The sequence below is a fragment of the Meles meles genome, chromosome 1, assembly GCF_922984935.1.
Source record: "Meles meles chromosome 1, mMelMel3.1 paternal haplotype, whole genome shotgun sequence".
Taxonomy (NCBI): domain Eukaryota; kingdom Metazoa; phylum Chordata; class Mammalia; order Carnivora; family Mustelidae; genus Meles; species Meles meles.
The window spans coordinates 180,409,533-180,437,498 of record NC_060066.1 but is presented as its reverse complement, the minus strand read 5'-3'; the positions used below and the strand labels follow the sequence as shown (position 1 = coordinate 180,437,498).

General features: G+C 46.3%; 1 protein-coding gene across 2 annotated transcripts; it reads left to right on the top strand.

The window, feature by feature from the left end:
- The first annotated feature begins 341 nt into the window (after positions 1-341).
- Positions 342-27,916, top strand: RAD54L (RAD54 like). 2 transcript variants are annotated; one of them, XM_046010130.1, is made up of 19 exons: positions 361-440; positions 902-989; positions 1,090-1,176; positions 2,861-2,980; positions 11,094-11,154; positions 11,852-11,987; positions 12,420-12,489; positions 12,591-12,879; positions 13,101-13,225; positions 17,770-17,920; positions 21,366-21,492; positions 22,541-22,615; positions 22,769-22,899; positions 23,436-23,546; positions 23,696-23,819; positions 24,175-24,253; positions 24,555-24,734; positions 27,439-27,602; positions 27,698-27,916. In XM_046010130.1, exons 2-19 carry the CDS (start codon positions 963-965, stop codon positions 27,906-27,908), a joined length of 2,268 nt encoding a protein of 755 aa, XP_045866086.1. In that variant the 5' UTR covers positions 361-440; positions 902-962; the 3' UTR covers positions 27,909-27,916. The 2 variants fall into 2 exon arrangements, 1 of the variants encoding a protein (XP_045866086.1); XR_006818847.1 differs by lacking the exon at positions 27,698-27,916 and adding an exon at positions 27,091-27,241 and having other exon boundaries at positions 342-989; positions 27,439-27,576.
- The last annotated feature ends 50 nt before the right edge of the window (positions 27,917-27,966 follow it).

Sequence of the window (27,966 nt, the reverse complement as noted above, 5' to 3'; positions counted from 1 at the left end):
GTTTCATAATCCCTAGCCTTCAGCAGATTGGCTGTAACTCCTCCACCGCCCAGTCGGATACAAATGTCACTTCAATAGCCGGACTGCCCGGCTTGCCCCGCTTGCCCCGCCCACCTCGCCCAACTGCTCCTTCACTGTTGGCCCCGCCTATGTTCCTAAGTCCCACCTCCTAGCAGGTCCGTTTAGCCGCTACTTCCGTGCCCAGGCTCCGTGGTGACTGGACCACTAGGCCCGCCCCCTTCCTCGGGTCGCGAGCGCCGAACGCATCGAACGCAGCCAATGGGCGGTGCGGGCGGCAGCACCGCGGGAGGTTCGATTCACTGGGCCTGGCGGGTCCGGAGACTCCTGGCGGCTGTTAACGCGCGTTTTGGGAAAAGGAAGGCAGAAACGGGAGTGCTAGGGCTGGGATTCACTTCTGCTGTTCTTTCCAGCTCTTCCTGGTATTCTTCTCCCAAGCCCGGGTCTTTTATTTGTCCTGCCTGGACCCCTGCTCGACCTCTCCGAGTCTGGGCCTGGCTTTCGCGCTCCAGACCCGGGAAAAACCCCTTCGGATTGGGCGTCTCCCCTCCCCACGACTGGGATTTTTCACCCCGGCCCCTCTCCCCTGGCCTGTGATTTCTTCCCCATCTCACAGCCACAACTACCCCTTGCCTTCACGTTCACCTGGGACCATTATTCCTACTCCACTCTGCCCAGTCTGGTACTCCATCTTCCTCTTCCCCGCCCCCTCCCCCATCCCGAGCTTTACTCACCTTTGCTTGGCTTCCTCTTTGGCCTGCTCTTCGGCCTCGACTAACTGGCGACCAACACTCTTAACAGTTTGGGCCCAAACTCCAGCCTCTAGCTGGATTCCCTCCATCTATCCTCCCTCTTTAATTAGCCCATGCTTTCAATAATACAGCAACAGTGGTTCTGCGTTCTCAACTGCTGGGTACCTTTGATCTTTGGCTGATGGGTACTTGATGTTTTATGCTCCTGAGCCCAGGATGGTAAGTATGGGCCTAAGGGAGACTGGGTAGCCCTGTGTCTCGGCCTGTGGGTTCAGGCTGTGGGGTCTCTGGAAGCGCTGTTTCCATTTTCCCCTTACAGAGGAAGAGCTTAGCTCCTAGCCAGCTGGCCAAGAGAAAACCGGAAGGCAGATCTGGTGATGATGAAGACTGGCAGCCTGGGACAGTGGTGAGTACCCTGCCCTCCAGGGGACAGGACAGGTAGGGTGGAGGACTGTTTGGGCAGAAGGGAGTCTTGGACTTGGTTTCTGGGGTTTTATGGAATGAACCTGGTCACTTCCAGAAAACTCTTTCAGTAAACTTTTACTTAGTTCTTACTATGTGTCAGGCATTGAACAAGATAAAAACAAAAACTTTGTTCTCAAGGTGCCTACTAGAAGTTAATATAGCCTTTTTTTCTGGTAGAGAAACATATTCCAAAGTAAAAGAGCGGATTGGGTTGGGCCTTTTGGCTCCCTTGGGGGAAAAAATGGCTCCCCAATAGCAACCAGCAGCCTGTTCTTTTGCTCTTTGTCCTTTGCCCAGTATGATAAAACAGTAGAGTATGTAGGGCCTGCCTTAGGGCCCTGAGCTCACTTGGGCCTAAATTAAAGGAGGGATGCCCTTCTAGTCCCTGCTTATACTCAAGTGCAGTATGTTTGACTTTGGATTGCATCCTGTGCTCTGTTCTCTGCTTTTGAGGCTTTCTGGGCTGACTGTGGGTAGGACCTATGTATACAAAAACCAATAGGATAATACAGCATATACTTAAGAGAGAAAGAGCAGTTCAAGAAGTAAGGGCTTGGGCACTGGAACTTTGGAGGAAGGGATTCACTAAAGAAGGTCTGGAAGGCAATTTTGGGTAGGGGCTATATGTGAGAGGTGAAGGGGCTGATGTTTGTTTCAGGTGTTTCTTGTAGGATCACTGACACTTCAAATACCTTGGCAAGCTGCTACAAGCTTGCCTGTGGTTCCGTGGGGTCTTGCTCTGCAGTTGCAATGCTGCTGGTATGTAGGGGGATCCTCTTCCTGTGAGGGAAAAGGCTGCCTCTTGCTACTTAAAAGGATCTTAGACTTGAACTTGGGGCAGCACTTGGTGCAGCTGGGTCATAAATGGTGCTCTTTGCTCCTGAAAATGGTTTCAGTGCTAGTGACCTCCCTGCCATAGTGTGGCTCACTTTATTCCCCTCATCCAGTGCCCCCTTCAGATCAGACAATGTCTGTAACCTAATTAGCTTCCAGTTTTCTCACCTGCTAAATAAGTATAATAATAAACGTTTATCGGGGCGCCTGGGTGGCTCAGTGGATTAGGCCGCTGCCTTCGGCTCAGGTCATGATCTCAGGGTCCTGGGATCGAGCCCCGCATCGGGCTCTCTGCTCCGCAGGGAGCCTGCTTCCTCCTCTCTCTCTGCCTGCCTCTCTGCTTACCTCTCTGCCTACCTCTCTGCCTACTTCTCTGCCTACTTGTGATCTCTCTCTCTGTCAAATAAATAAATAAAATCTTAAAAAATAAACGTTTATCATAGGACTGCTGTGAAGATGATACACAATAATATATGTGAAGAGTTTACCACAGTTTAATAAGCATTTTTATTTATTTTTTAAAAAGATTTTTTAATTTATTTCAGAGAGAGAGATCACAAGCAGGCAGAGAGGCAGGCAGAGAGAGAGGGGGGAAGCAGGCTCCCCGCTGAGCAGAGAGCCCGATGCGGGGCTCGATTCCAGGACCCTGAGGTCATGACCTGAGCCGAAGGCAGAGGCTTAACTCACTGAGCACCCAGGTGCCCCTTAGTAAGCATTTTAAATGTTAGTTGCCATTGTGGTGAACTCTGTGGTCTTCCAGACTTGACTCACCTTCACCAATACTCTTCTAGACTCCCAAGAAACGGAAATCCAACAGTGGGACTCAGAGCCAGGAGTGTTTCCTGTCTCCTTTTCGGAAACCTTTGATTCAACTAACCAGTCGACCACCCTGTCTGGATAGTAGTCAACACGTAAGTCAGAATTGCAACCTTCTGGTGAATGTGTGTGCCCTATGGAGGCACCTTTTTTGTTTTGTCTAGGGAGGCTTCTCCTGCTGAAGACGCCGTCAGTGCTCTACAGAGTAGCCAGTGGTCAGACTTTGGTGGAGGCTTGGGGTCTGCCTACAGCCTTAAGGGCCTGGCCTCTTTCCTTCAGGATGTGTGCCCGGCTTGTAGTCTCTGGCTCAGATTCCTGAGGACATGAGGGTATAGGAAAGGGAAGGCTGTGGAAGGGTGTTGGAACCAGGACCCTTATGCCAGTTTGGTCTCTCACTTAGCATACGACTTTAAGAAGTATCAAAGTCTTACAGCTTCCACATGTTTCCTCTAGTAAAAATCCAGTGTAATCCTACAGCATGTTCTATGCGTAATCTCATGCAACTTATTTTTTTAAGATGTGAAAGCTGAGTCTCCAAGGGGTAAGTAGTTTGCCCAAAATTACAGAGTAGTCACATCTGCTTAACTTCCCCAAAGCTTTTTCCACCAAATTTTCTGAGGACAATGGTATTGAGCTCTGACCCTGAGCTCCAAAAACCTTTGGAATTTCTTTTTCTTTCTTTTTTTGACATGTGTTTTTTATTTTTTTTTATTTTATTTTTTTTTTTAAAGATTTTATTTATTTGACAGAGAGAAATCACAAGAGAGGCAGGCAGAGAAAGAGGAAGGGAAGCAGGCTCTCCGCTGAGCAGAGAGCCCGATGCGGGACTCGATCCCAGGATCCTGAGATCATGACCTGAGCCGAAGGCAGCGGCTTAACCCACTGAGCCACCCAGGCGCCCCGACATGTGTTTTTTAAAAAGATTTTATTTGAGAGTGAGAGCCTGTGTGCGCAAACGAGCTAGGGGGAGGGGTGGAGAGAAGCAGACTCCCTGCTGAGCAGGGAGCCCCATGCAGGGCAATGCAGAGCTCTATCCCAGGACCCTGGAATGACCTGAGCTGAAGGCAGATGCTTAACTGAGCCACCCAAGCACTCCTAAGAATTTACTGATAGTGAATCTCTGGAAGAGGGAAGCTCTGACCTTGGTGGGGAGGAGGGGTGCTCTCCCTCTTCTGTCAGAAGGAAGGGATGGTATGAATTTGCAGTAACTAAATAAAGAAAGTGAGAGCATGCTCTCTCCCCTGCCTCTGCCAGTCTTATCAGACCAGATTCCTGGAGGATGGTCATTGCAAGTCTTGTAGGCTGTGTCCTCATGTTTTTGGCCAGGGATGCTCACATTCTCCCACACTAGTTGCGCAAGCTTGCAGTTCAAAGTCTTGCTTTTTATTTTTTATTTTATTTTTTTTTAAAGATTTTATTTATTTATTTGACAGGCAGAGAGGGAGGTAGATAGAGAGGTGGAAGCATCCCCCCGATGTGGGGCTCAATCCCAGGACCCTGGGATCACGACCTGAGCTGAAGGCAGAGGCTTTAACGCACTGAGCCACCCAGGTGCCCGAGTCTTGCTTTTTAAAGCTGGATCGCGACCTGAGCGCAAGACAGACCACTTAACTGACTGAGCTACTCAGGTGCCCCACCTTTGGAACTTCTTAAGTGATAAAGCAGTAAAGGAGTCTTTTACTATTTATTAAAACCCCCTTTTAACCACACCTGAGTTTATGTTAATGAGATTCATTTGTAAAGCAACTAACCTTGGTGGCTGGTTGCCAGGGGAACCAACCTACCAGGGGCCAGTGTTTAATCAAGTGTGCTTGTGTATTGAAGCCTCCATAAAACTCCAAAAGGTCAGGGTTTGGAGAGCGTTTGAGCTGGTGAACAAGAATTCATCCATGAGGAAGAGGCATACCCTAAACTCCACAGGGACAGACTCTCCTGTGCTCAGGACTCTTCTAGACCTCGCTCTATGTATCTCTTCATCTGGCTCTACATATCCTTTAGTAGCCTTTGTGATAAATTGGTAATCTAGTAAGTAAACCTTTCCTGAGTTCTGTGAGCTGCTCTAGAAAATTAATTGAATACCAGGAGGGGGTTGGGACCCTCCAATTTATGGCCTGTTGGTCCCAAGCACAGGGAGCAACCTGGATTTGGGATTGACGTCTGAAGTGGTGGGGGGAGGCAGTACCGTGGGACTGAGCCCCTAACCTGTGGCATCTGATGCTATCTTCAGGTAGGTAATGTTAGAATTAAGTTGTAGGATACGCAGGTGGTGCTCAATAATTGCTTGTGTGTGGAAAAGCCACCCATCTGGTGTCAAGTACCATGGCAGAGTCAGGGAGACACAGGAGTCTTGTTTTTACTTTACAGGGACATTATGAAGGAAAAATGTCAATAAGGTGATAGGAATATGTAATGGGCATTAGTTATATGTGCATTCAGCAGACATTTTGTTTATTTATTTGCTTATTTAAAATTTACTTTTTTTTTTAAGATTTTATTTATTTATTTGACAGAGATCCCAAGTAGGCAGAGAGGCCGGCAGAGAGAGAGAGAGAGGGAAGCAGGCTCTTTGCTGAGCAGAGAGCCTGACGCGGGGCTCTATCCCAGGACCCTGAAATCATGACCTGAGCCAAAGGCAGAGGCTTTAACCCACTGAGCCACCCAGGTGCCCCTAAAATGTACTTTTATTATTTTCATTTTTATTTATCTATTTATCTATCTAGTTTTTTATTTTTTTTTTATTTTTTTTTAAAGATTTTATTTATTTATTTGACAGACAGAGATCACAAGTAGGCAGAGAGGCAGGCAGAGAGAGAGGAGGAGGAAGCAGGCTCCCTGCCAAGCAGAGAGCCCGATGCGGGGCTCGATCCCAGGACCCTGGGATCATGACCTGAGCCAAAGGCAGAGGCTTTAACCCACTGAGCCACCCAGGCGCCCCTTATCTATCTAGTTTTTAAGACTTTATTTATTTGACAGAGAGGGAGAGAGAGAGCTCACAAGTAGGCAGAGAGGCAGGCAGAGAGAGAAGAGGAAGCAGGCTCCCTGCTGAGCAGGAAGCCTGATGTGGGGCTCAATCCCAGGACCCTGAGATCATGATCTGAGCCAAAGGCAGAAGCTTAACCCACTGAGCCACACAGGCACCCCTGTAATTTTTTTTTTTTTAAGATTTGTTTATTCAGCAGTGTGCACAGAGTGCACACATAAGCAGGGGGAGTTGCAGGCAGAAGGAGAAGCAGGCTTCCTGCTGAGCAGGGAGCCCAGTGTGGGACTTGATCCCAGGACCCCAGGATCATGACCTGTTCTGAAGGCAGATGCTAAACCCACTGAGGCAGGCAAGCAGCCCTCACCAAACATTTTAAAACATTTTTACATAATACTTGATAAATACAAAGGAATATGTATATAACATGTGAGATAGAAAACACAGAATAAACACCCGTGAACCCACCATCCTGCACTGGAACATCACCGAAGTTGTAATCCCTTTTCCCATCTTGACAGGTAACCACTATCCTGAATTATCTTCATCATCCCTTTTGTGATAGTTGAACGATATATACATAATTCACTAAGTAATACACTGTTTAATTGTTTACTGAGCCTTAAAAAATGGGTACCTGGGTGGCTAGTCTGTCAAGTGTCTAACTCTTGGTTTAGGCTCAGGTCATGATCTCAGGGTGGTGAGATCAATCTCTGCACTCAACGAAGAGTCTGTTTGAGATTCATTCTCTATCTGCCCCTCCCCCTGCACACATGCTCTAGCTCTCAAATAAATAATTTTTTAAAAAAGATTTTTATTTATTTGACAGAGATCACAAGTAGGGAGAGAGGCAGGCAGAGAGAGGGGAAGCAGACTCCCCACTGAAGAGAGCCCGATGTGGGACTCAATCCCAGGACCCTGGGATCATGAACTGAGCTGAAGGCAGGCTTTAACCCACTGAGCCACTCAGGGGCCCCTCAAATAAATAAATGTTTAAAAAAAAAAAAGTGTGTAAGGGCATCTGTGTGTCGGTGCCCTTAACCTGGGCACCAGTTGTTAAGCGTCTGCCTTTGGCTCAGGTCACGATCCTAGGGTTTTGGGATCGAGCCCCGTACCAGACTCTGTGCTCAGTGGGGAGCCTGCTTCTCCCTGTCCCTCTGCCTCTCCCCCTGCTTGTGTTCTCTCTCTCACAAATAAATCTTTAAAAAAAAGGTGTGTGATTCTATGGGACTCTTTATTTAGGATTCATTCAAGATGTCCTATGTAAGTTATATGTCATAAATGTAAGTGCAGTGCGAGTGTACAAAAGGAAGTCTAACAGTCTGGAGGTTGGTGAACATGCCGATTAGGTTGAGTCCTCAAGGATAGGGGAAGTCAGCCAGGTGGAGAGAGTGGGCAGTGTTCTAGATAGAGGGGACCCTAAAGATAAAAATGCCTCAGGCCCACCAAAATCATAAATGCAGCCCTGGAAATGAGAGCACTTAGCCTTAAGGGTGATGAGTCTGCAGTCCTATAGGTCTGGGCTTGGGGATGGTTGCAAATATGGTAGGTGTGGAGCCTAGGAGGGAAGTAGGGGCTGGAAATAAATACATTTGGGCTCTTTAGCATAGAGATGATATTTAACCCCTCCAAAGTGTATTGGAGTGTCAGTGAGCGCAGTCAGAGGAACTGAGGTGCAACCCTGAGCCCTGAGGAACACTTACCTTTAAGGGAGTTAAGCAGAGAAAGAAGAGCTCCTTAGGGGACTGAGCATGAGGTCCTAAAGAGGTGGAATAGTTGGAAAGTGGTGTCATGGTAGTCGAAGGCAGAGAATATTTGAGAGGAAAGAGTGGCCAGCTCTGTCTAGCCAGATAAGGATAGAAACGTGTCCACTGGAATTAAGGTCATGTAGGCCATTGGTGATTTTGGCTAGAGTCATTTCAGAGGAGTGGAAGATTAGAAAGGGGAGACAGACACTCTAGAAGTTTGAAGGGGAGGAGATAAGAGGTCAAAGGAATTTTTTTTTAAATTTATTTTAGAGAGTATGCATGGGGTGGGGGGTAGAGAGGGAGAGAGAATCTCAAGCAGACTCCCGCTGAGCATAGGACCCCCCCGACACACCCCCCAAACACACATGGCGCTTGATCCCAGGACCCTGAGACTCATGATCTGAACTGAAATCAAGAGTCAGAAACTTAACTGACTGAGCTACCCAGGTGCCCCAAAGGAATTTTTGTTTTTAAAATAGTTAAGTATGTTTTAAATGCTGGTGAGAGAGAGCTAATAGAGAGGGAAAGGTTGAGATGGAGGAGAGTTCAGGCGGAACTGGTAGAGTGAATCTCTGGAAGAGGGAAGCTTTGACCTTGGTGGGGAGGAGGGATGCTCTGACCGTCTTCTACCAGAAGGAAGGGATGGTATGAATTTGCAGTAACTAAATAAAGTGAGTACATGCTCTGTCCCCTGCCTCTGCCAGTCTTATCAGACCAGATTCCCAGAGACTGGTCACTGCATGTCTTACAGGCTTTGTTTTTGGCCAGGGATGCTCACATTCTCCCACACTGGTTACACAAGCTTGCAGTGCAAATTCTTGCTTTTTAAATCTGGAACATAAATTCTTGGCTACCTAAAACCTCAAATCTAGCCTTCTGTATTGACAGTTTTGAAAGTAATATTTCAGTTTTGGGGGGGCAGCTGGCTGGCTCAGTGGAGCATAAGAATCTTGATCTCGGGGTTATAGGTTCAAACCCCATGTTGGGTGTAGAGATTTCTTAAAAAACAAAACAAAACAAAAAAACACCCGAAAGTAATATTTCAGGTTTAGAATTGAAGCTAAATTAGAAAGGAAATTAGAATCCATCTCCTTCCTTTCCCTCTCATTTATTTATTTATGAGAGGGAGAGTGCATGCCTGTGAGAGCTGGGGGAGGGACAGAGGGAGAGAAGCAGACTCTCTGCTGAGTATGGAGCCCAATACGGTGCTGGGGGCTTGACCCCAAGATCCTGAGATCACCACCTGAGCTGAAATCAGGAGTCAGATGCTCACCCAGCAGCCACCCACCCACCCATCCTTTTCTTCTCTTTTGACTTAAGGATGGCTTTGTTAGCAAAGTTAGCATTGTTCATATACAATTTTTTCCTTATCATTGCTATTCATAATTATAAAAATCATGGTAATTAAAAATAGTACAAGATCTTATTCAGCTGTAAAGAAATATGCAAATAAACAAAGAATTTGGGCCTTTCTCTAAATCCCCCTATCATGTGGTTTAGTGTGTTGAAGTTCAGTTCTCCACATTTTTTTTCCTACCTTCCAGTGGATGGTCAAATATATTCATTATATTTTTCCTATTTAAAGTATACTGAGTTTCTAGAAATTTATAATCTTTATAGAAATGAGTCAGAAGAAAAGTAAAAATTTCAGGGCAAGACAGGTTTGCTTTTTTCCCTCATAAACTGCCTTTTTGCTTGAGGGGAGTACTTTTCGTTATCTCTTTTTCCACTAATGTATTCCCATTAAAACTACCTTTAGGGTTTCTGTTCTTATTTTCTCAGGCTTCAGCTCCTGTTTTGTTCACAGGCCATTGTAATTCCCCAGAGAGCTCAGGGTTTTTTTTATATATAGACCAGAAGACCAGGACTTTGTTGGGAGTGTTGGGAGTTGTCAGAGTTTGCCCTGGAGCTGGCACTGTGAACCCCCTTGGGCTGCTCTTCTGGCCCAGCCCCACCCCCAGTGCTTGTTCCAGGCTGAGGTGTTGGCACAGAGGCTTCCTGTAGGCTCTGAGGTGGAGGCACCAAGGCCACTCTTCTCTAAGAGCTATGTATATTTGCTTCTTGTCACCCTTGTCACTTGTTTATTTTGGTGATTTGTTTGCCCGCTCATGTCCTCTTTCTCATGTTGTTCCCTCTCACACCTTCTGATGTGAAGCTGCTGACTCTGGGCTAATCCATATGGCTTTCGTCAAACAGATTGGATTAGGAGGCCTTACTGCCCACTGGTTACAAGTAGGGGTCTTGGAATGAGGGAAGTCCTGCACCTGTCATGATGGCCCTGTGACTTGGGAAAGTGACTTAACCACTCAGTCTCAATATGCCCATCTGGAAAATGGAGATACCAGGACCTCAGAGTGCTGGTGGTGAGGATTCAATGGCAGCCTGAGTGCAGGCATCTTGTGAGTGCTTAGCTCTGCATCTGATGTGCACTGTTAGTCATCGTTCCTGTTGTCATTTCTGTTGCTGTTAATATTATGTACTAATACTCTTACTATTAGTGCTACTACCACTACTTTTTGAAGGTCTGGTTAGTTCCCAAGGTGGCCGATGGGGAAATTAGATGTAGTAGGCAGCACTGATGTGAGGGAAGTAATGTTTGGGAAAATGTAGTCCTGTAGGTGAGTGATTGAATCCAAATATTGGAGTTCTCTGTTAGTACTGGATTTGGGTAGGTTTGTGATGCTTTCTTCTTAAGGTTTTGTACCCTAGGGAATAGTTAATTGTCTTTGTTAGCATGGTCTTTTGTGAACCAATAGGTTTAAGCCTTGTGGCTGACGACTGAGGCTGGGCACTTGCTAATGGCTCTCTGCTGTCTCTGAGTATTTGTAGAATCTTATGTCAAGCCTCAAAGGTGAAAGGTGTGGTATAAAACCCAATAACCTAATATGGAGCACCTCTCCGTATGTTCTAGATGCATCTGAGTAAGATGTAATCAAAATAGAATGCTCTGAATGTATTATTGTTAAATAGGCATGTTGTTATTTTAAATATTTTTTTAAAGATTTATTTATTTTAAGGGTGCTGGGTAGCTCAGTTGTTAAGCATCTGCTTTCGGCTCAGGTCATGGTCCCAGGGTCCTGGGATTGAGCTCTGCATGGGGCTCCCCGCTTGGCGGGAATCCTGCTTCTCCCTCCCTCTCCCTGCTTGTGTTCCCTCTCTGGCTGTCTCTCTCTGTCAAATAAATAAATACAATCTTGAAAAAAAAAAAAGATTTATTTATTTTAGAAAGCAAGAAAGCGTGTGCGAGTGGTGGGGGGAGAGGGAGAGAATCTCAAGCAGATTCTCCACTGAACATGGAACCTGATGTGGGACTCAATCCACGACCCCAAGATCAAGACCTGACCCGAGCCAAGAGTCAGACTCTCAACCAACTAAGCCACCCAGGTGCCCCTAAATAGGCATTTTAGACTGCATTTGTAAAAAATATTATCCCATAACATCTTTAATCAGTCCTGAATCCCTGTTTCTTCTCTTTCTTTTTAGGAAGCCTTTATTCGAAGCATTTTGTCAAAGCCTTTTAAAATCCCCATTCCAAATTATCAAGGTAAAAATGGAGACTTTCCTATTTTTTTTTAATCAGTCATGTATGAATGTATCTGAATAATTTAATACCTCTGCTTTTATACATGCTTATTGTTAATACATGCTTACCTTGGAATTGAAGATGCCAGGCCAGTGGTGGCGGTGTGTGGGGTGACACTCTAGGGGCCTGCATGAAGGCTGTGTTTGATAGCTTCAGCGAGGCCTGCATGACTAATGGCCCCTCACCTTGTGGGAGATATGCCAGTGCTTGGGCAGCTCCTGGTGGACCCGGGTGGCTGATGGCCTCAGACAGACACCCTTAGAAATGAGATGCTACTGAATTCACTCAGACTGCATGAAGCCTGGGCTCTGTGTAGGACATAACATTGTGCTAAAACTGGGGTAGGGGAGAGAGGAGACAAACTCTCAAGAGCTCTGTGTCTTGAAGGGCCCCTTTGGGTTCTAGACCTTTCTAGGATTGACTTGAGGTGAACAAGACCTAGCCCTCCAGAAGTTTATAGTTAAATGGGAGAGGTAAAATGGGAAGAACCCTGTTCTAAGGCAGACTGGGATAATGGTCAGGTAGAAGTATGCAGCTGGATTTGGAGAGGTTCTGGAAGAGAGAAGCTTGGAAAAGGCTATATGAAGGGTAGACCTTTGAGCTGGGCCTGCTGACCTCTTTGATATAGATACTTAGATGACAGATTGTTGGTTTCTAGGTCCTCTAGGCTTTCGGGCATTGGGCCTCAAAAGGGCTGGGATCCGCCGGGCCCTCCATGACCCCTTGGAAGAAGGTGCCTTGGTTTTGTATGAGCCTCCCCCACTGAGTGCCCATGACCAGCTGAAGCTTGACAAGTATGTACATTGATATTTCTTGAGTAGGTCTGTTAAGTGCACATACCTGGAAGGGCAGAGGGCATTTTGGTGTGATTTTTTTCCTTTGGGACCGGCATGTTTTCAGAGTGTGGGCATGACTACTGCACCACCATCCAGAGAGTGGGTAGGTAGAGAAGGACAGTGTGTGGGGAAGAGCTTGCGGGCATGTCCAGTTGATGGAGGTTCCTCACCCTTCCTGCCAACTTGCTCAGGGGAGCAGGAGGAATTGATGACATAGGGAACCCCCTCCTCACTTTCTAACTCGTGATGCAAATGTGCTATGATTATCATTCCACAAAAGCCTTTTTAGGCAGCTACCTCTGTGGTCTCTGGGTCAGCAGGACACAACTTCCTGGGGGCATACCCTTGTACTTGTCTGAGCTCCATGTTTTCTTTGCTGTGTTTCCTCAGGGAAAAACTCCCTGTCCATGTGGTTGTTGATCCTGTCCTCAGTAAGGTCTTGCGGCCTCATCAGAGAGAGGTAAAGGGGGCTGGGGGGCAAGACATATGGGCTTGGAGGCTGCCACCCTGGGGCAGCAGCAGTGTGGATGCCAAAGTGGTCTGAGTGCTGTTATTCCCCAGGGAGTGAAGTTCCTGTGGGAGTGTGTCACCAGTCGGCGCATCCCGGGCAGCCACGGCTGCATCATGGCTGATGAGATGGGCCTGGGCAAGACGCTGCAGTGCATCACGCTGATGTGGACGCTTTTGCGCCAGAGTCCAGAGTGCAAACCAGAAATTGACAAGGCAGTGGTGGTGTCACCCTCCAGCCTAGTGAAGAACTGGTACAATGAAGTTGGGAAGTGGCTTGGAGGGAGGATCCAACCTCTGGCCATTGACGGAGGCTCTAAGGAAGAGATAGACCAAAAGCTGGGTATGGAGCCTTAACAGTTGGCCATGCTCTTCATACAACTCGCTCCTTTCTTGTGTGTGTGCTCCCTGATGGCCAGCAGGCTGAGGGTAATGAGGGGGTGGAAGGGAATTCCCATGCAAAATAGTGGAAGTAGTCATTTCTGGGCTACATTAAAGAACTGTCAAACTTTTTTTCTTTAAGATAGCCTAAGATTTTTTCCCTTGACGTGTTTTCTGCTGTAGAAGTATTCATGAACCAGCGTGGAGCCCGAGTGCCTTCTCCCATCCTCATCATTTCCTATGAGACATTCCGCCTTCATGTTGGAGTCCTCCAGAAAGGGAGTGTTGGACTGGTCATATGTGACGAGGTACTTGACTCTCAGCAGTCTGGGTGGTAGAAGAAAGTATTGAAATCTCCTCACTAAGAACTGCCATCCAAGGGCTGTGTCATTCACTGGGGAATTTTTTTTTTTTTTTTTTGAGATTTTATTTATTTATTTGAGAGAGAAAGAGAGCATTAATGAGATGAATCAGGGGGCAGGGAAGGGCAGACACCCAACTGACTGAGCCACCCAGGCACCCCAGTCACTAGGGAATATTAAGGACAGAACTTGTTGCCTTAGAGGATGCAAGTGAGGAGAGCCTTTGACACCAACCTGCCAATAGGAATTAAGCAGTGCTTAGACCTGCAAGGAGGGTGAGGTACTGTGGGCTGCTTGCCAGACAGTATTCTTAGACCAAGGAAAGACTTTGAAGGATGAAAGGGATTTGGATGGCTGGGGAGACACAGTATAGTGTTTAGCAGAATAGGTTCTGGAGTCAGAGACTTTTATTCAAATTCTGTCTCTTCTGCTTACCAGTAAAATGATCTTGGACAAGTTATTTAACCACCTGAGCCTCTGTTTCTGAGTCAGTAAAGTGGGTTAATAATACTTGTTTCATGGGATTATTGTGAGGAGTAAATGAGGTGAAGGAAGGAAAGCTTTTATCACAGACTGGTAATTGTCGTAAGACTTCTTTTGTTGTAGTGTGGGGGGATGCAAGTAAGCAGAAACACAGAGGTAGGAAAGCCCAACGTGGACAGTCCATACACCTTAGAGTAGTCTGTGTTGACTCTCTAGGACAAAGGGAAATGGGGTAATGGTTACTGTTAGCCTTTTCCACCGCTATGCATAAGTGGTGGTAGAGATGCTACTATCTAGAAAGGAATGAGGGTGGCTGGGAACTTCCTGGTATAAAGAATTTTCCAGGTTTTCAGGGTGCTTGGTTACCCTGAGGCTGCTACCATTGTTTGCACCTCTTGGGAAGAGTGAAGTCCACTTTGCACACCCCTGGGGCTTTAGTGCAGAGATGGCTGAAAGACTTGGTCCCATTTGTCAACTGATTGGCAAGCTTGACTGTGTTCTGGGAACTACAGATTAGCTCAGTTATCTGAGAGACTTTGGGGAGGTTGCAGAGAAGAAAGGCTTACTTTTGGGATGCCATCCTTGCTAGTTATGATTTCTTTCCCAGTTGGGCTTTTGTCCTTAATAAAGAGTCCATTGTCAGGCATGGGTACCTACCTGTGACACTTCGATGGGCTGTTCCTTCTGACAGAAGTAAAGAATTTAGCAGGTTGAGGTGGGTTATATGTGTGATAACCCAAAAAGCTCAGGGACCTGGCCCATCTAGATTTTCTTCTGCTCTGCAGTGTTTCTTTCCTTTTTTATTCCATCCTGTTCTCCAAGCGGACTCTGCAGGCAGAGGGCAGGCTGCTTCTTGGGCCACACTGCAGCATCCTGGCCCTCCTTTTTACTCATCTACCTTTTTTTTGGTCAGCAATTTGTCAATTGTCAGAGACATGAGGAAGCCAGTCCTGAAAGATAGTCAGCCTACTGTAGGAGGAGTTTGTTAGTCTGTCCTGTTCAGACCTTGGAAAGAGAAGATGCCGCCCCAGGCTTTCATGCTCCCAGCACCGACTGTGCTCCCTCCTAGCTGATGCTTCTTGCTGGCACACAGAAGTGCTGCATAATAACTCTGTTTACAAAATCTTTGATCCTTACAGTAATCTGAGTTAGGGCAAAGTAGAAGACTTGGGATCAGCCTTGGCTCTGCCGCTTGTAAGCATACTGTGCAGGTGAGACTGCTCAGAAACTCATTTACTTCTGTAGTGAGCGGATGGCACAGGTCTACCTGAAAGGGACATGATCCAGATCAAGAGAGATCTACGGAAGTATTTTGTAAAGCGTATGAATAGGCGAGGCGAGGGATTGACATTGTTGTCACCTGATCTCAGTTTTAGAGGTTAGGAGAAGTGTGATGACTTGACCGGTTGCTCCCTGCCAGGACCTAGTGAGCTGGGACTTGAATCCAGGCCTGAGATTTTAAGACCTGGCTCTTATCCCTTATAGTCTTGGATATAACCCAAAACTTGGTGTAGGAAGTGTGACTTAGGTATGGGAGGAGTGGCCCTGTGTGCCTTATCCAGACCCATATACGTTCCTTTATAAGATCTAGAACACACAGCAAGTCAGAAGAAACATGCTGGGAAGATGCATAAAAAACAAGAATGCTACTCAGGGCTCATGTTTCAGAGAGAAAAGTGGCATTTAATCGTGGTATCATTTTTTGTTTTTAAAAAGGATAAGTGGAGACTCTGACAGAACAGAAATTCAGCAGCAATTTGTTAATAAGAGCTCTGACAGCCTTTCATCAGGCCAAACATTTGATTTGCTAAGTTGCCAGAGTTTGGCTGTTATTTTTATTTTTTATTTATTTTTATATTTATTTTTTTATTTTTTTAAAGATTTTATTTACGTATTTGACAGAGAGAGATCACAGGTAGGCAGAGCAGCAGGCAGAGAGAGAGGGGGAAGCAGACTCCCTGCTAAGCAGAGAGCCCGACGCGGGGCTCAATCCCAGGACCCTGGAATCATGACCTGAGCGGAAGGCAGAGGCTTTAACCCACTGATCCATCCAGGTGCTGCCCCTCTTTTTTTTTAAGATTATTTTATTTTTTAAAAAGACTTTATTTATTTATTTGATAGAGACACAGCGAGAGAGGGAATACAAGCAGGGAGGAGTGAGTGAGAGAGAGAAGCAGGCTTCTCGCTGAGCAAGGAGCCTGACGAGGGGCTCGATTGCAGGATCCTGGGATCATGACCTGAGTGGAAGGCAGATGCGTAACAACTGAGCCACCCAGGCACCGCTTATTTTTATTTTTTTAGAAGATTTTATTTTTGGGGTGCCTGGGTGGCTCAGTCATTGGGCATCTGCCTTTGGTACAAGTCATGATCCCGGGGACCTGGGATTGAGCCCTGCGTCGGGCTCCCTGTTTTGCAGGGAGCCTGCTTCTCCCTTTGCTACTCCCCCTACTTGTATTCCCTCTCTCACTATCTCTCTCTCTCTCTTAAATAAATAAAATCTTTAACTTAAAAAAAAGATTTTATTTTTGGGGCGCCTGGTGGCTCTACCTTTGGCATCTACCTTTGGCTTAGGTAATGATCCCATGTCCTGGGATCAAACCCCGTGTCGGGCTCCCTGCTTGGCGGGAAGCCTGCTTCTCCCTCACTCTCTCCCCTTGCTTGTGTTCTCTCTCTCTCTCTATCTGTCTGTCAAATAAAAAAATAAAACCTTAAAAAAAAATTCTAGTTCTGCTACTTTCTACTAGTGTGATTTAGGATAACTGTTCACCTCTCTGAACTTCATTTTCTCTAAAATTCCCACTTAGTTGATTGCTCTCTGGATTACCGAAGAGATTATAGGGAAGTGCTTCTTATTAGTACAGTGCCTGGCACTTTGAAAAGATTCAGTAAACAGCTGTTATGTTACCGGGTGCCACAGGAGTGTGGAAGTGGGAGAGACTGACAGCCTGGGGTCATTGAGGAAGGCTTTGCATAGGAGGTGACATCTGAGGAATTTGCCTGTGGGAGAGAATTATGGGCAGAGGAATGACATGGGCAGAGAGGCCTAAGGAAATCCAGCATTAGGGGTGGGAAGGAGTTAGAACTTCTTGGACTAAGACAAGCTGTGGAAACTTGTCAGAGAAGTTACCTAGGGCCTTACTGAGAAGTGCTAAACTAATAAGCTTGGACCTGATTCTGGAGGCAGGAGCGTCAGTGGAGGTTCTGTGTCTGATTGCATAGCACAGCACAAGGCTGACCAGAGGGGGAGCATGCTGACTTGTTTGTTCATTCTTTCACGGGTGTTTGCATTTTGAATGCCTTGCCCAGTATGGACCAAAATGGGGACTTTGGGTAGAAGAGGCACAGGCCTGATCTTGCCTGTGTGGTTCTTGGGGAAAGAGGAAGGACCATAGGGTCCTTTACAACTTTCTCGAAAAAGCCTTAGAGAAGTAACAGTGGTATGTATGGAGGGGCGAGTGACAGGGTGAATAGGGATTGGGGAACAAGATGTAAAGGGAGGCAAAGAGAGGCTCTTCAGGTATATGAGCTGTGGGTTCTGCAGGGTGAGGGAAGGAGGAGGCTGGGCTAAGTCCTTTAGCTCTGACAGCCTAGACATGGCCTGTACACCAATCCAGAAGGCATCTGGCTCAGTAGGTTCTGGGCTGGTTGGGCTGATGGGGAGGGAGGGTTCCCTGAAAACATGGGTCTAGAACAAGGCTGAATGTCTCTGAAGAGGGTAAGCAGCCTGGTAAGTCTCCGAAGGTTGGGGCAGGGAAAAGGAGGGGAGGTAACGGAATCCAGGGAATCCTTGCTTTATGAATGTAGCACTGATGGTCTGGAAACTGAAGATCTGACTGTTTTCCCTAAACAAGCAGGTCAATTCTCCCTCTTGCCATGCCCTGCTCAGTTCCCAAGGCCCCAGGACCTGTAATGTTTATGATTCCTCTTTTCCTGTCTACACAAGACTTTGCTATCATTAGGGATGCCACATCATGCCCAGGCCTAAGTGAGAATTAATTTCCTTGCAGGGACACAGACTTAAGAACTCAGAGAATCAGACATACCAGGCACTGGACAGCTTGAACACCAGCCGGCGGGTGCTTATCTCTGGGACCCCCATCCAGAATGATCTCCTTGAGTATTTCAGCTTGGTACATTTTGTTAATTCAGGCATTCTGGGTAAGAAACCAGCCTTTTCTGCTACATTGGAGAGGAGCCTTGATTTGGCCTTAGGAGTGTAACTCTAGCTGAAGAGAGAAAGGGGAGAATGCTATTTATATGTAGGTCACTAGGCACTCTTGGAGAAGACTTCTTTTGTCAGGGAGTAGCTTAGCCATTGGAGACCTTGTTTCTACTGAACAACTCAGCAGGGCCCACACCCGCCAGTTTTCCTACCACAGAGGTGGTAGGGCTATGCATGATGTGTCACTATGAGCTGGGTATGGAAATACTACCTCTAGGCATTTTTGCTCATCACATCCTAGCTGCCTCACAAGAGCTTTGGCCTCAGAGCAGACTGTCGTGGGCAGTTTTTGTTTCTTAACTACTTGTTAATGTACAATTCAGTGTCATTAAATGTGCTTACATTGTTGTGCAGCCATCATCACTGTCCATCTCCAGAACTTTTTTATCTTGCAGATCTGAACCTCTGCTCATTAAACAATAACTCCCCCTGTTCCATTCCCCCCAGCCTCTGGCAACCACAGGTGGGTAGTTCTTGCACATAAGTATCTGTGGGAGGGTTTGCTGGTGCCACCCCAACTTGTCAGTGCTCAGGAAGATAACTTTAGTCAAGAACCAGCTAAGCAGCAAGATTTTCATAAAGTGAACACATTTGCATAACCACTACCAGATCGATTACTGCCACCATCTCTGTGGTACCCCTTCTTTTTTAATTTTTTAATTTTATTTATTTAGAGAGCACACAGGTGGGGAGGGGTAGAGGAAGAGGGAGAGAGAAGCAGATGAGTGCAAGCCCAGTGTGGGGCTCGATCCCACAACCCTGATATTGTGACCCGAGCCAAAAATCAGGAGTCAGATGCCCAACAAACTGAGCCACTCAGGCACCCCTAGCAGCATGTGCACCGCCCCCCTTTTTTAAGGTTTTATTTATTTATTTGACAGAGACACAGTGAGAGAGGGAACATAAGCAGGGGGAGTGGGAGAGGGAGAGGCAGGCTTCCTGCCGAGTAGGGAGCCTGATGCGGGACTCAATCTCAGGACCTGATCATGTCCTGAGCCGAAGGCAGACGCTTAAGGACTGAGCCACCCAGGCATGCTGCAGCACCCCCTTCTAATTGCTGTTCTCTCCTTTTCCCCCAGAAGTAAACACTTCTGACACTCGAGATTGGGTTTTGCCTATTTTTTACTATATGTAAATGGAATAATACAGTATATATTCCTTGGCATCTGGTTTCTTTTTCTTTTTTTTTTTTCAACATTATGTTTATGAGATTCATCCATGTGGTTGCTCATGGCAGTGGTTTTCTTCTTTGAATACTATTCCTTTTTTTTTTTTTCCCTTAAGAGAGGTAGGTAGAGAGGGAAGCAGAGGGGCAGAGGCAGAGGGGGAGAGAAAATCTTGGGTTCTGTGCCCAGCATGGGCCCAATGCTGGGCTCCATCCCACAACCCTGAGATCACCACCCAAGCTGAAATCAAGAGTTGGATGCTTAACCCAGTTGAGCCACCCATGTGCCCCCAGTGCTATTCCATGTTCATGAATATACCAGAATTTATTTATCTGTTCTGTTGATGGACAGTTGAGTTTCAAGTTTTTATTCTTTTGAGTAATGATGCTGTGAACATTCTTGTATGTCTTTACTTGAGCATGGTGTGCATTTCTCTTGTGTAAATATGCATTCTCTGTCCTACAGGTGGAATTGCTGGGTGATATGTTATGCATGTGTTCAGCTCTAGTAGATAACGATTGTGCTAGTAATTCTAGTGTTGCTCCATCAGAGGTCAGCACATTTTTTCTTAAGGGGCTAGATAGTATTTTAGACTTTCAGGCCATACTGTCTCTGTTATAAGTACTCAGCTCTGCTACTGTAGCATGAAAGCAGCCATTGAATGTAAATGAATGGGCATGGTTGCGTTTTAATAAAACTTTATTTATAGAAACAGGTGCCTGGCCCATGCTGTAGTTTGCTGACCTCTGTTCTATATCATCACCAATATTTATCTTAAAAGAAATTTTCAATTTTAGTCATTTTTTAAAAAGATTTTATTTATTTATTTGTGAGAGAGCTCGAGTGGGGAGGAGAGGATGAAGCAGGCTCCCGCTGAGGAAGAAGCCCGATGTGAGGTTTGATCCTAGGACCCTGGGATCATAACCTGGGCCAAAGGCAGCAGCTTAACTGATTGAGCTGCCCAGGCGCCCCTAAAATTTTAGTCATTTTGGTGGCATTTACCTAATGTTGAATAAAGCTGAACACCTTTTAATATGTTTATTGGCCATTTGAGATTCTCATTTGTGAGATATCTGACTTTTTTTTATTCCTGGCCAAAAGAAAACCCTATACCCATTAAGCAGTCACTCCCTGTTTCTCCTTACCTTCAAACTCTGATAATCACCGGTCTGCGTTCTGTCTCTATGGACTTGCCTATTTTGGACATTTCATATAAATGGAATTGTACAATATGTGACGTTTTGTGTTTGGCTTTTTTTACTTAGTACAGTGTTTTGTCCGCCGTGTGGCATGTATCTGTACTTCATTGTGCTGAGACATGCTGCTTCATCTCCTAGAAGCAGCATATAGATGGGCTTTAAAAAAAAAATCTGATCTGACAATTGTATTGTCTTTCTAACTGGATTACTTGGTCCCCTTATATTTGATGTAGTTAGTTATATATTTGAGTTTTAATCTATGTGGCCTTTCAAGTCCCCACTTGGTTTGGTAGCTCTCCGATCCATTCAAACAGAGATTGCCTATAATTTGTCTAGCTTTGTTCTTGACAGAAAGGTGATCTGAAACAAAGTAGTCTGCCTCTATTGGCAGTGGGCTAATCATTCCTTTTTTACATTCTTTTTTTTTTTTAAGATTTTATTTATTTATTTGACAGATCACAAGCAGCAGGCAGAGAGACAGGCAGAGAGAGAGGAGGGAGCAGTCTCCCTGCTGAGCAGAGAGCCCGATTCGGGGCTTGATCCCAGGACCCTGGGATCATGACCTGAGCCGAAGGCAGAGGCTTTAACCCACTGAGCTACCCAGGTGCCCCTCTTTTTTTTTTTAATTAAAAAAATTTTAATACAGTTCAAATCAGTGTGCCAGGTTCATTTCAGCTCCTTCACTGTCAAACCTGGGAGCTGGGATTGCTTTAGTTTCTCTGCCTTCTCTTTGTGATGACCAAGGTCTAAAGGTATCTATCTGCTGGGTCAAACTCTAAACTTCACATTATTCTTACGTTTCTTGACCTTGACAGATTTAGCATCCTTTTGCCAGGCCATGAGCAGCAAGTTCTTCATTTCTTCAGTTTTTTGCAGCATGGCTATCAGGGGCCCCTGGGGGAGCATGTGGCTGGCACACCAAGTGACTAGAAGCGAGGACAGAAAAGAGTGAGACTCCGCCCCCCCCTTTTTTTTCATTCTTTAGTGCTTTAATTTTCCCTTCTGTCTTGTCTTAGGAACTGCCCATGAGTTCAAGAAGCATTTTGAGTTGCCAATTTTGAAGGGTCGAGATGCAGCTGCCAGTGAGGCGGACAGACGGCTAGGAGAGGAGCGGCTGCGGGAGCTCACCAGCATTGTGAATAGGTAGGGAAGGGGCTGGGCTGGGCAGCAGCACCTTCCTTCAGGATTTTCTCCCAAGTTAGGCCATCAGAATTGCCTCCTAAACCATCCAAGTCCAATCCTTTGGGGCCATGGCCTATAAAGGCTAGGAGTCTAGGGAGTGGGATCTGTGCCCTCTCTAGAGCCACTGAATAAATGGAGGTGTCTTGCAGGTCAGGTGCCTGCTTTCTTCCTGGCCAGGGCCCTGTAGTCTGTTTTTGGGCTGCTTAGTACCCTGTTGAGGATGTTCTTCTCTGATGTTGCCAGACTCCCTGAACAAAATATGTCTTGGAGCATTGTTAGTACTTCAGAAGCTTTCTGTCAGTTAATCTCAGAGCTAAAGCACCAGGCTTCCCTTCTCAGGCCCCATAGCCTACTTTGACAGGTAGAAATAGATCTGAAGGATGGGTGTAGCTCCCAGACTAAGAGGGCTTTTCCATAGGGCCCGCATAATCCAGGGGACAGGTACATTTGGGACTGCTCTGTTGTAGACAATACACTTGATGATTTATATCCTGGAGTCCTGCCCCCTCCTCTTCCCAATTTTTTTTAGATGGTAGGAAGGAGAGTACTGTGTTTTTAGGTACTACTAGTTCTCAGGAGCTACTCCCTAGGTGCCTGATCCTTGTCCATCCTGGTCTGCCAGGAGGTATGGGCTTAATTTCACTGAACCTTGGACCATGTGGTATTTGCGCAAGTGTAAGCAGAAATTCCCCTAAGGACTTAGTGGTTTGTAGCTTGCTTTCCCTGTCTGAACACCAGGCTCAATGGGGAAGTCTTGACCTTCTCTTGAAGACCAGCTAAACTTTTGAAGAGGAAGACAAAGCATGGTCAAAAGCTAGATTGTTTAAAAGGGTCTTTGTTCCATGACTGAGACCCTCATAAAGATATATTTGCCGTAGAGCTGATGGGTCTCTGACGTTTGATACTACAGAAGAGAGATAATCTTTTGGATTATTTGGGTGGTAGCTTTTATTCCAGTAGCTAGCATAGCATTTTTACCAGCCTCTTGCCTTTTTACCTGTCTCCCCAGGTGTCTGATACGGAGGACATCTGATATCCTGTCTAAATATCTGCCTGTGAAGATTGAGCAGGTGGTTTGTTGTAGGTACTGAGCTCAACTGAGGGGTGTAGAGTGAGTGTGGTAAGAAAGAAAAAAAAAAAACTCAGTCCATGAGGCATGGCTGGGCTCTCACGGTATCTTCAGGGCAGAAGTATGGTCCGCAGCCTTTCCCACTGACCCAGCTGCCTTTTTTTTCAGGCTGACACCCCTTCAGACTGAATTGTACAAGAGGTTTCTGAGACAGGCCAAGCCAGCCGAAGAGTTGCGTGAGGGAAAGATGACTGTGTCTTCCCTTTCTTCCATCACCTTACTAAAGAAGCTTTGTAATCGTGAGTTGGGTCCATGCCCTGGGGTCCTCTGAGAGAGTGAGCAAGGCAAGGGTAGGTTCCGGTATGGTCCAGACACCTTCCAGACTTGTCTAGAGTCCTCATAAAGGCCACATGTGATTTTAGCCCTCCCTGAGGTATGAACCCTACATTGTGTACTCTGTAAACCAGACCCTTTGTTTTGAAAGATTTGGCTTATTTCCTGCCCAGCCATACTCGATGCTTCGGGTATATGGGACTCTGTGTGAGTATGCGCACACACATATGTGCAAATAAAATGTTGGACAGGTGGAAAAATAACAAACCTTGCCCTCTCTGGTATAGTTCCCTTTTTGTTGAGAGAGCATGCTAGTGAGCAATATGGTCCCCGGTGGAACTGACTAGATACTGGGATTTGGGGCCAAGCAAGTCTGGTGCTGAGGAAGGTCTTGCTGGGTAGGCTTCTAGAGGAGGTTCCAATGAGCACTGAAGTGGAAACTGCTGAAAGCACTATAGCTGGCATTTTGCATTTTGCTTGTGGGTTGTCTCCCCGCCCCCAGATCCAGCTCTAATCTATGACAAGTGTGTGGAAGAGGAGGATGGCTTTGAAGGTGCTTTGGAAATATTTCCCCCTGGTTATAGCTCCAAGGCTCTAGAGCCCCAGCTGTCAGGTAAGCCAGTCTTTGCGTTCCTCTGAGAGGAGGAGTGGGAGATTGTCTCTGTGCTAGATGTATCCTTGTCTCAAGGTATGATATCAGGAGTAAGACTCCTGGGGCATTGGGATGGTCTGCTGGGGGCTAATAGTTGCTGATTTCTCCAGGTAAGATGCTGGTCCTTGATTACATTCTGGCAGTGACCCGAAGCCGCAGCAGTGACAAAGTAGTGCTGGTGTCCAATTACACTCAGACACTGGATCTCTTCGAGAAACTCTGCCGTGCCCGAAGGTAGGGAAGGGCCTCATCAGTTTGCCAAAGCAGTGTCTCTCCCTGACGGTCCTGCTGGGCAGAGTAGGTGTTCTGACTGGTGCATATGGGCCAAGACGCGGGTATGGTAGGGGCTTCCCAGAAAATATCTGTTCTCTTATTGTTGTGATAGTCCCAGCTCCATCTCTAAGTAGAATAGCCCCTGGTCCTGCCCCAGGTACTTCCAGAGGACAGAGTCCTGGCCTCTAGCTCCCTGCCCATCCCTTTGTGAATTTAGGGCCTCAGGCTGTAGATGAGTAGCCTCAAGCATGTTCAGTTCCTTTGGTAGCAGGGCTCTGCTTCCTTTTTGGGTTTTGATCTTTGGATTCCCCTTCAGGTACTTATATGTCCGCTTGGATGGCACAATGTCCATTAAGAAGCGAGCCAAGGTTGTGGAGCGCTTTAACAATCCGTCGGTAAATGTACAGCCCCTGTTCCTACACTACCAATGCGGTAACACCAGAATCAAGGGGTGATAGAGAAACTATAAGGGTGTTCTGCTTTAGGGTCTCTTTCTTTTCCCCCCCTTTTCGGGTGGGTGTGGTGGGGTTCGGCTGGTTATTGATGGCTGGGCTGGGAAACTGGCAAGCAGACAAATTGGTAGTCCTTACAGCATGAGAATATAGATGTGTGAGAGAGAGAACAGTCTGCTGGACTGAATAGGATTCCAGTTCAGGCTGTAAGAGGTTCTTTTTCTCCTGCTTCCTCTCTTTCCAGAGCCCTGACTTTGTCTTCATGCTGAGCAGCAAAGCTGGTGGCTGTGGCCTCAATCTCATCGGGGCTAATCGACTGGTCATGTTTGACCCTGACTGGAACCCGGCCAATGATGAACAAGCCATGGCCAGGGTCTGGCGTGATGGTCAAAAGAAGACATGCTATATCTATCGCCTGCTGTCTGTAAGGATGGTGACAGTGGTCATAGTAGGGGTGGGTCATGGAAGAAGACCTTCAGGACCATCTTGGGTTGTTTGTCAGTACCTATCTTTGGCCCCTCTGCCTCTCGCCGTGGCCAGGCTATGCAGCTTAACCAGACCCCTTTATTCTTCTTTCTTTCTTCCTCTCTCCACCCCATCTGGATACCTGTTCAGTGGTTAACAAACTCTCCTGTGATCACCTTCCTTTCCTAGGACACCTGCTTTGCCTCATGCCTGATTTCTGCCATGCCACTGGCCTTGTAATCTCACACTCCATGTGTCCCATGGGGCTAAGAGGTATTGGCATTCTTCAAGTTCTCAGTCATCATTCAGACCATCCACACTATAGTTCTCTTTTAAAGCTCATGTTATCTCACTTGACTACTTTTTTTCCTTGTTACACTCCTCTATTCTATGCTATTTTCCTAATTCATTGATGACTTTGGATACCCAGTGCAGTCTTCATTTTTCCCTCAGATCATCTTGACTTCAGGGACCATGCAGTTCTCTAGCACTCTGGCCTTCATGTTTCCTTGACCTCCTAATGAGCTCTTTAACTCCCCCTCATTTAATTACTCCCAGGGCCACACTCCAGAACTTTAATAGTGCCAAAACTATACATAGTTCCAAACATTAATAGCCATCTTTCTAGTCTCACTTCCTGTCCTTCCAGCTTTCTCATACCTCCTACATTTGCTTCAAACTAATACCCCACCTCCCCCTAGTCTGGCTCGACTTCTCTTTCTGTTTGGTCTGATTCTTACTGTATATGTATTCTTTCAGCCACTCTTTCCGTAAAATCTTCTCCACTTGGATCATTACAACTATTTTCAGGTTCTGCACCACGTACAATTTGCAGGTATAACTAGCACAAATTCACAAATTCCATTTTGGGCTGGGCCATATCACTGCAAGCCTTCGCCACTTCCCTCAAGTTTCTTATCTAACCCTATCTATCATTCTTTTTGCAGAGATCTTATCTTCTACTTCAAAGAGAAAACGTACCTACCGGGCTTGAATTCTCTAGCCTCTCTTTTGTAAATCTCTACACCTGGCTCTTCTCTTCCCATCTCAGAGGAAGATCATTTCCTTCTTTCTTGGGGCTCATCATTCTAGTTTTGCCCTAGACTCTTTCCTTTCCTTTCTTAGTTGATTAAGTTCTCCTTTATTTCCCTGGGTCTACAAACATGCTCAAGTAGCTCTCATCTGAAAACAGTTTCTTAAGCCTCCATCCAATTGTAGCTACTACTTTGGGTTACTTTCCATTCATTCATAGTCATATTTTTCCAAAGCTAACATACAAACTACAAACTAACTTCACTTCCTCATCTTCTACTCACTCATCAGACCATTTATGCCACCAAACCTGCTTTCAAATGTACCACTGGCTTCCTAATTGCCAAAACAAGAAAGTCTTGTTTTTTTTCCTGTGAATCTGACACTGTTTACCACTAATCTTTAAAATTCTATTCTCTCTGGAAATTCCACTCTGGTTTTCCCACCTCTTGTGATTACATACACTCATTATATTGGCGATTCTCTAAATTTTTAGCCTGGATTTCTTACCCGAGTTCTAGACCCATATTTTCATTACCTGTTGTACATTTCTACTTGCCTGTTTTATGAACACTTTGGATGCATGGTGACTAAATTCATTTTCTTTCTGAATTCTGTCATTTAATGGCTCCATTATCCAACCAACCCAAACCTGGGTATCATCCTACTGGACCATTCTGTTTCCTAAAAACAAATTGTTATTTTTACTTTCTGGAAATTTCTTTAACTTCCTCTCTGTCCCATGCTAAGGTCACCATCCTCTCTCACTTGGATATTGCAGCAGCTTCCTAATTCTTTACCTTTGGTCTTACCTGTTCTTCATATACTGCTTCCAGAATAATAAACTTGGCAAAAATTCTGATTTTGCTTTTCATCACTTGCAGGACAATGCCAAGCTCTTTCAGCATGGCATCCATTATTTCTCCAGTATGACCTCTGCTGACTCTCAATCCCAGCTCTTACTACATTCCCACTGTCCCCCAGACAGGCTCAAGTTCTCAGTCTTCTAGTAGGCCAGGCTTATTCCTTTGTTCCTACGTGGGATCTAGGAGCTTTCCCTTCTCTCTTTCCTTGTAGGCCAATCTACTCATGTTTTAAAATCCAACTCGAGGATAATCTTTCAAGCTTCCCAACACTCCTCTCTACTACCATCCCTCTTTTGGGCCCTTGGGTATCCTATATAGGTTTTTATTATTGTACCAATTAGTTCATGTCTCTCCCAGTAGCCTGTGAGCTCAAGAATAGGGATTATATTTGATTCTTCTTTGTATCCTCACGCACAGGGCCTGGCCTAGGATACCTTAATGATATTTATTGAGTGAGAGAGACCTGGGCTTGGTGTGGAGCTCTGGTGAAGCTGCTGCAAACCTCAGCTCACTCTGAAGGAATTTAGCCAGGCCATGAAACCCTCCATTTGTACAGAAAATATCCTGGGTGAGCAGACATGTACGAGTCATGTTCTCAAGAAAGAGACTGGGAAAATGGGCTCAGCTAAGCAGATGTGTGGCTGTAGGATTTTGGGTTTTCTTTTATTTCTCCTTCTCTTGGGTGGCTATACTTTCAACTCCTGGGTTTTCCTGCCCTGTGTTTGGGGATGACTTAGCCATGTACCCCGGGTCTCCGCACCCCAGGCAGGAACCATTGAGGAGAAGATCTTTCAGCGCCAGAGCCACAAGAAGGCACTGAGCAGCTGTGTGGTGGATGAGGAGCAGGACGTGGAGCGGCACTTCTCTCTGGGGGAATTGAAGGAGCTGTTTACTCTCGATGAGGCTAGCCTTAGCGACACACATGACAGGTGCGTGGAGTGCCCTTACTGGCATTACCTCTGAACTCCCTGCACAGCATGGAGATGGGCTCTATAGTCATCACAGCTCTGTCCTCTGCCCCCAGGCTGCGCTGCCGCCGCTGTGTCAACAACCACCAGGTCCGGCCACCCCCTGATGATTCTGACTGTACTTCAGACCTGGCTCAGTGGAACCATAACACTGATAAGCGGGGGCTCAAGGATGAGGTACTCCAGGCTGCCTGGGACGCTGCCTCCACTGCCATCACATTCGTCTTCCACCAGCGTTCTCATGAAGAGCAGCGGGGCCTCCGCTGATAAACCAGTTGGTCTGGGTGTAGCTGTTAGAGGAAGGAGACAGGGAAAAGGGGCTCCT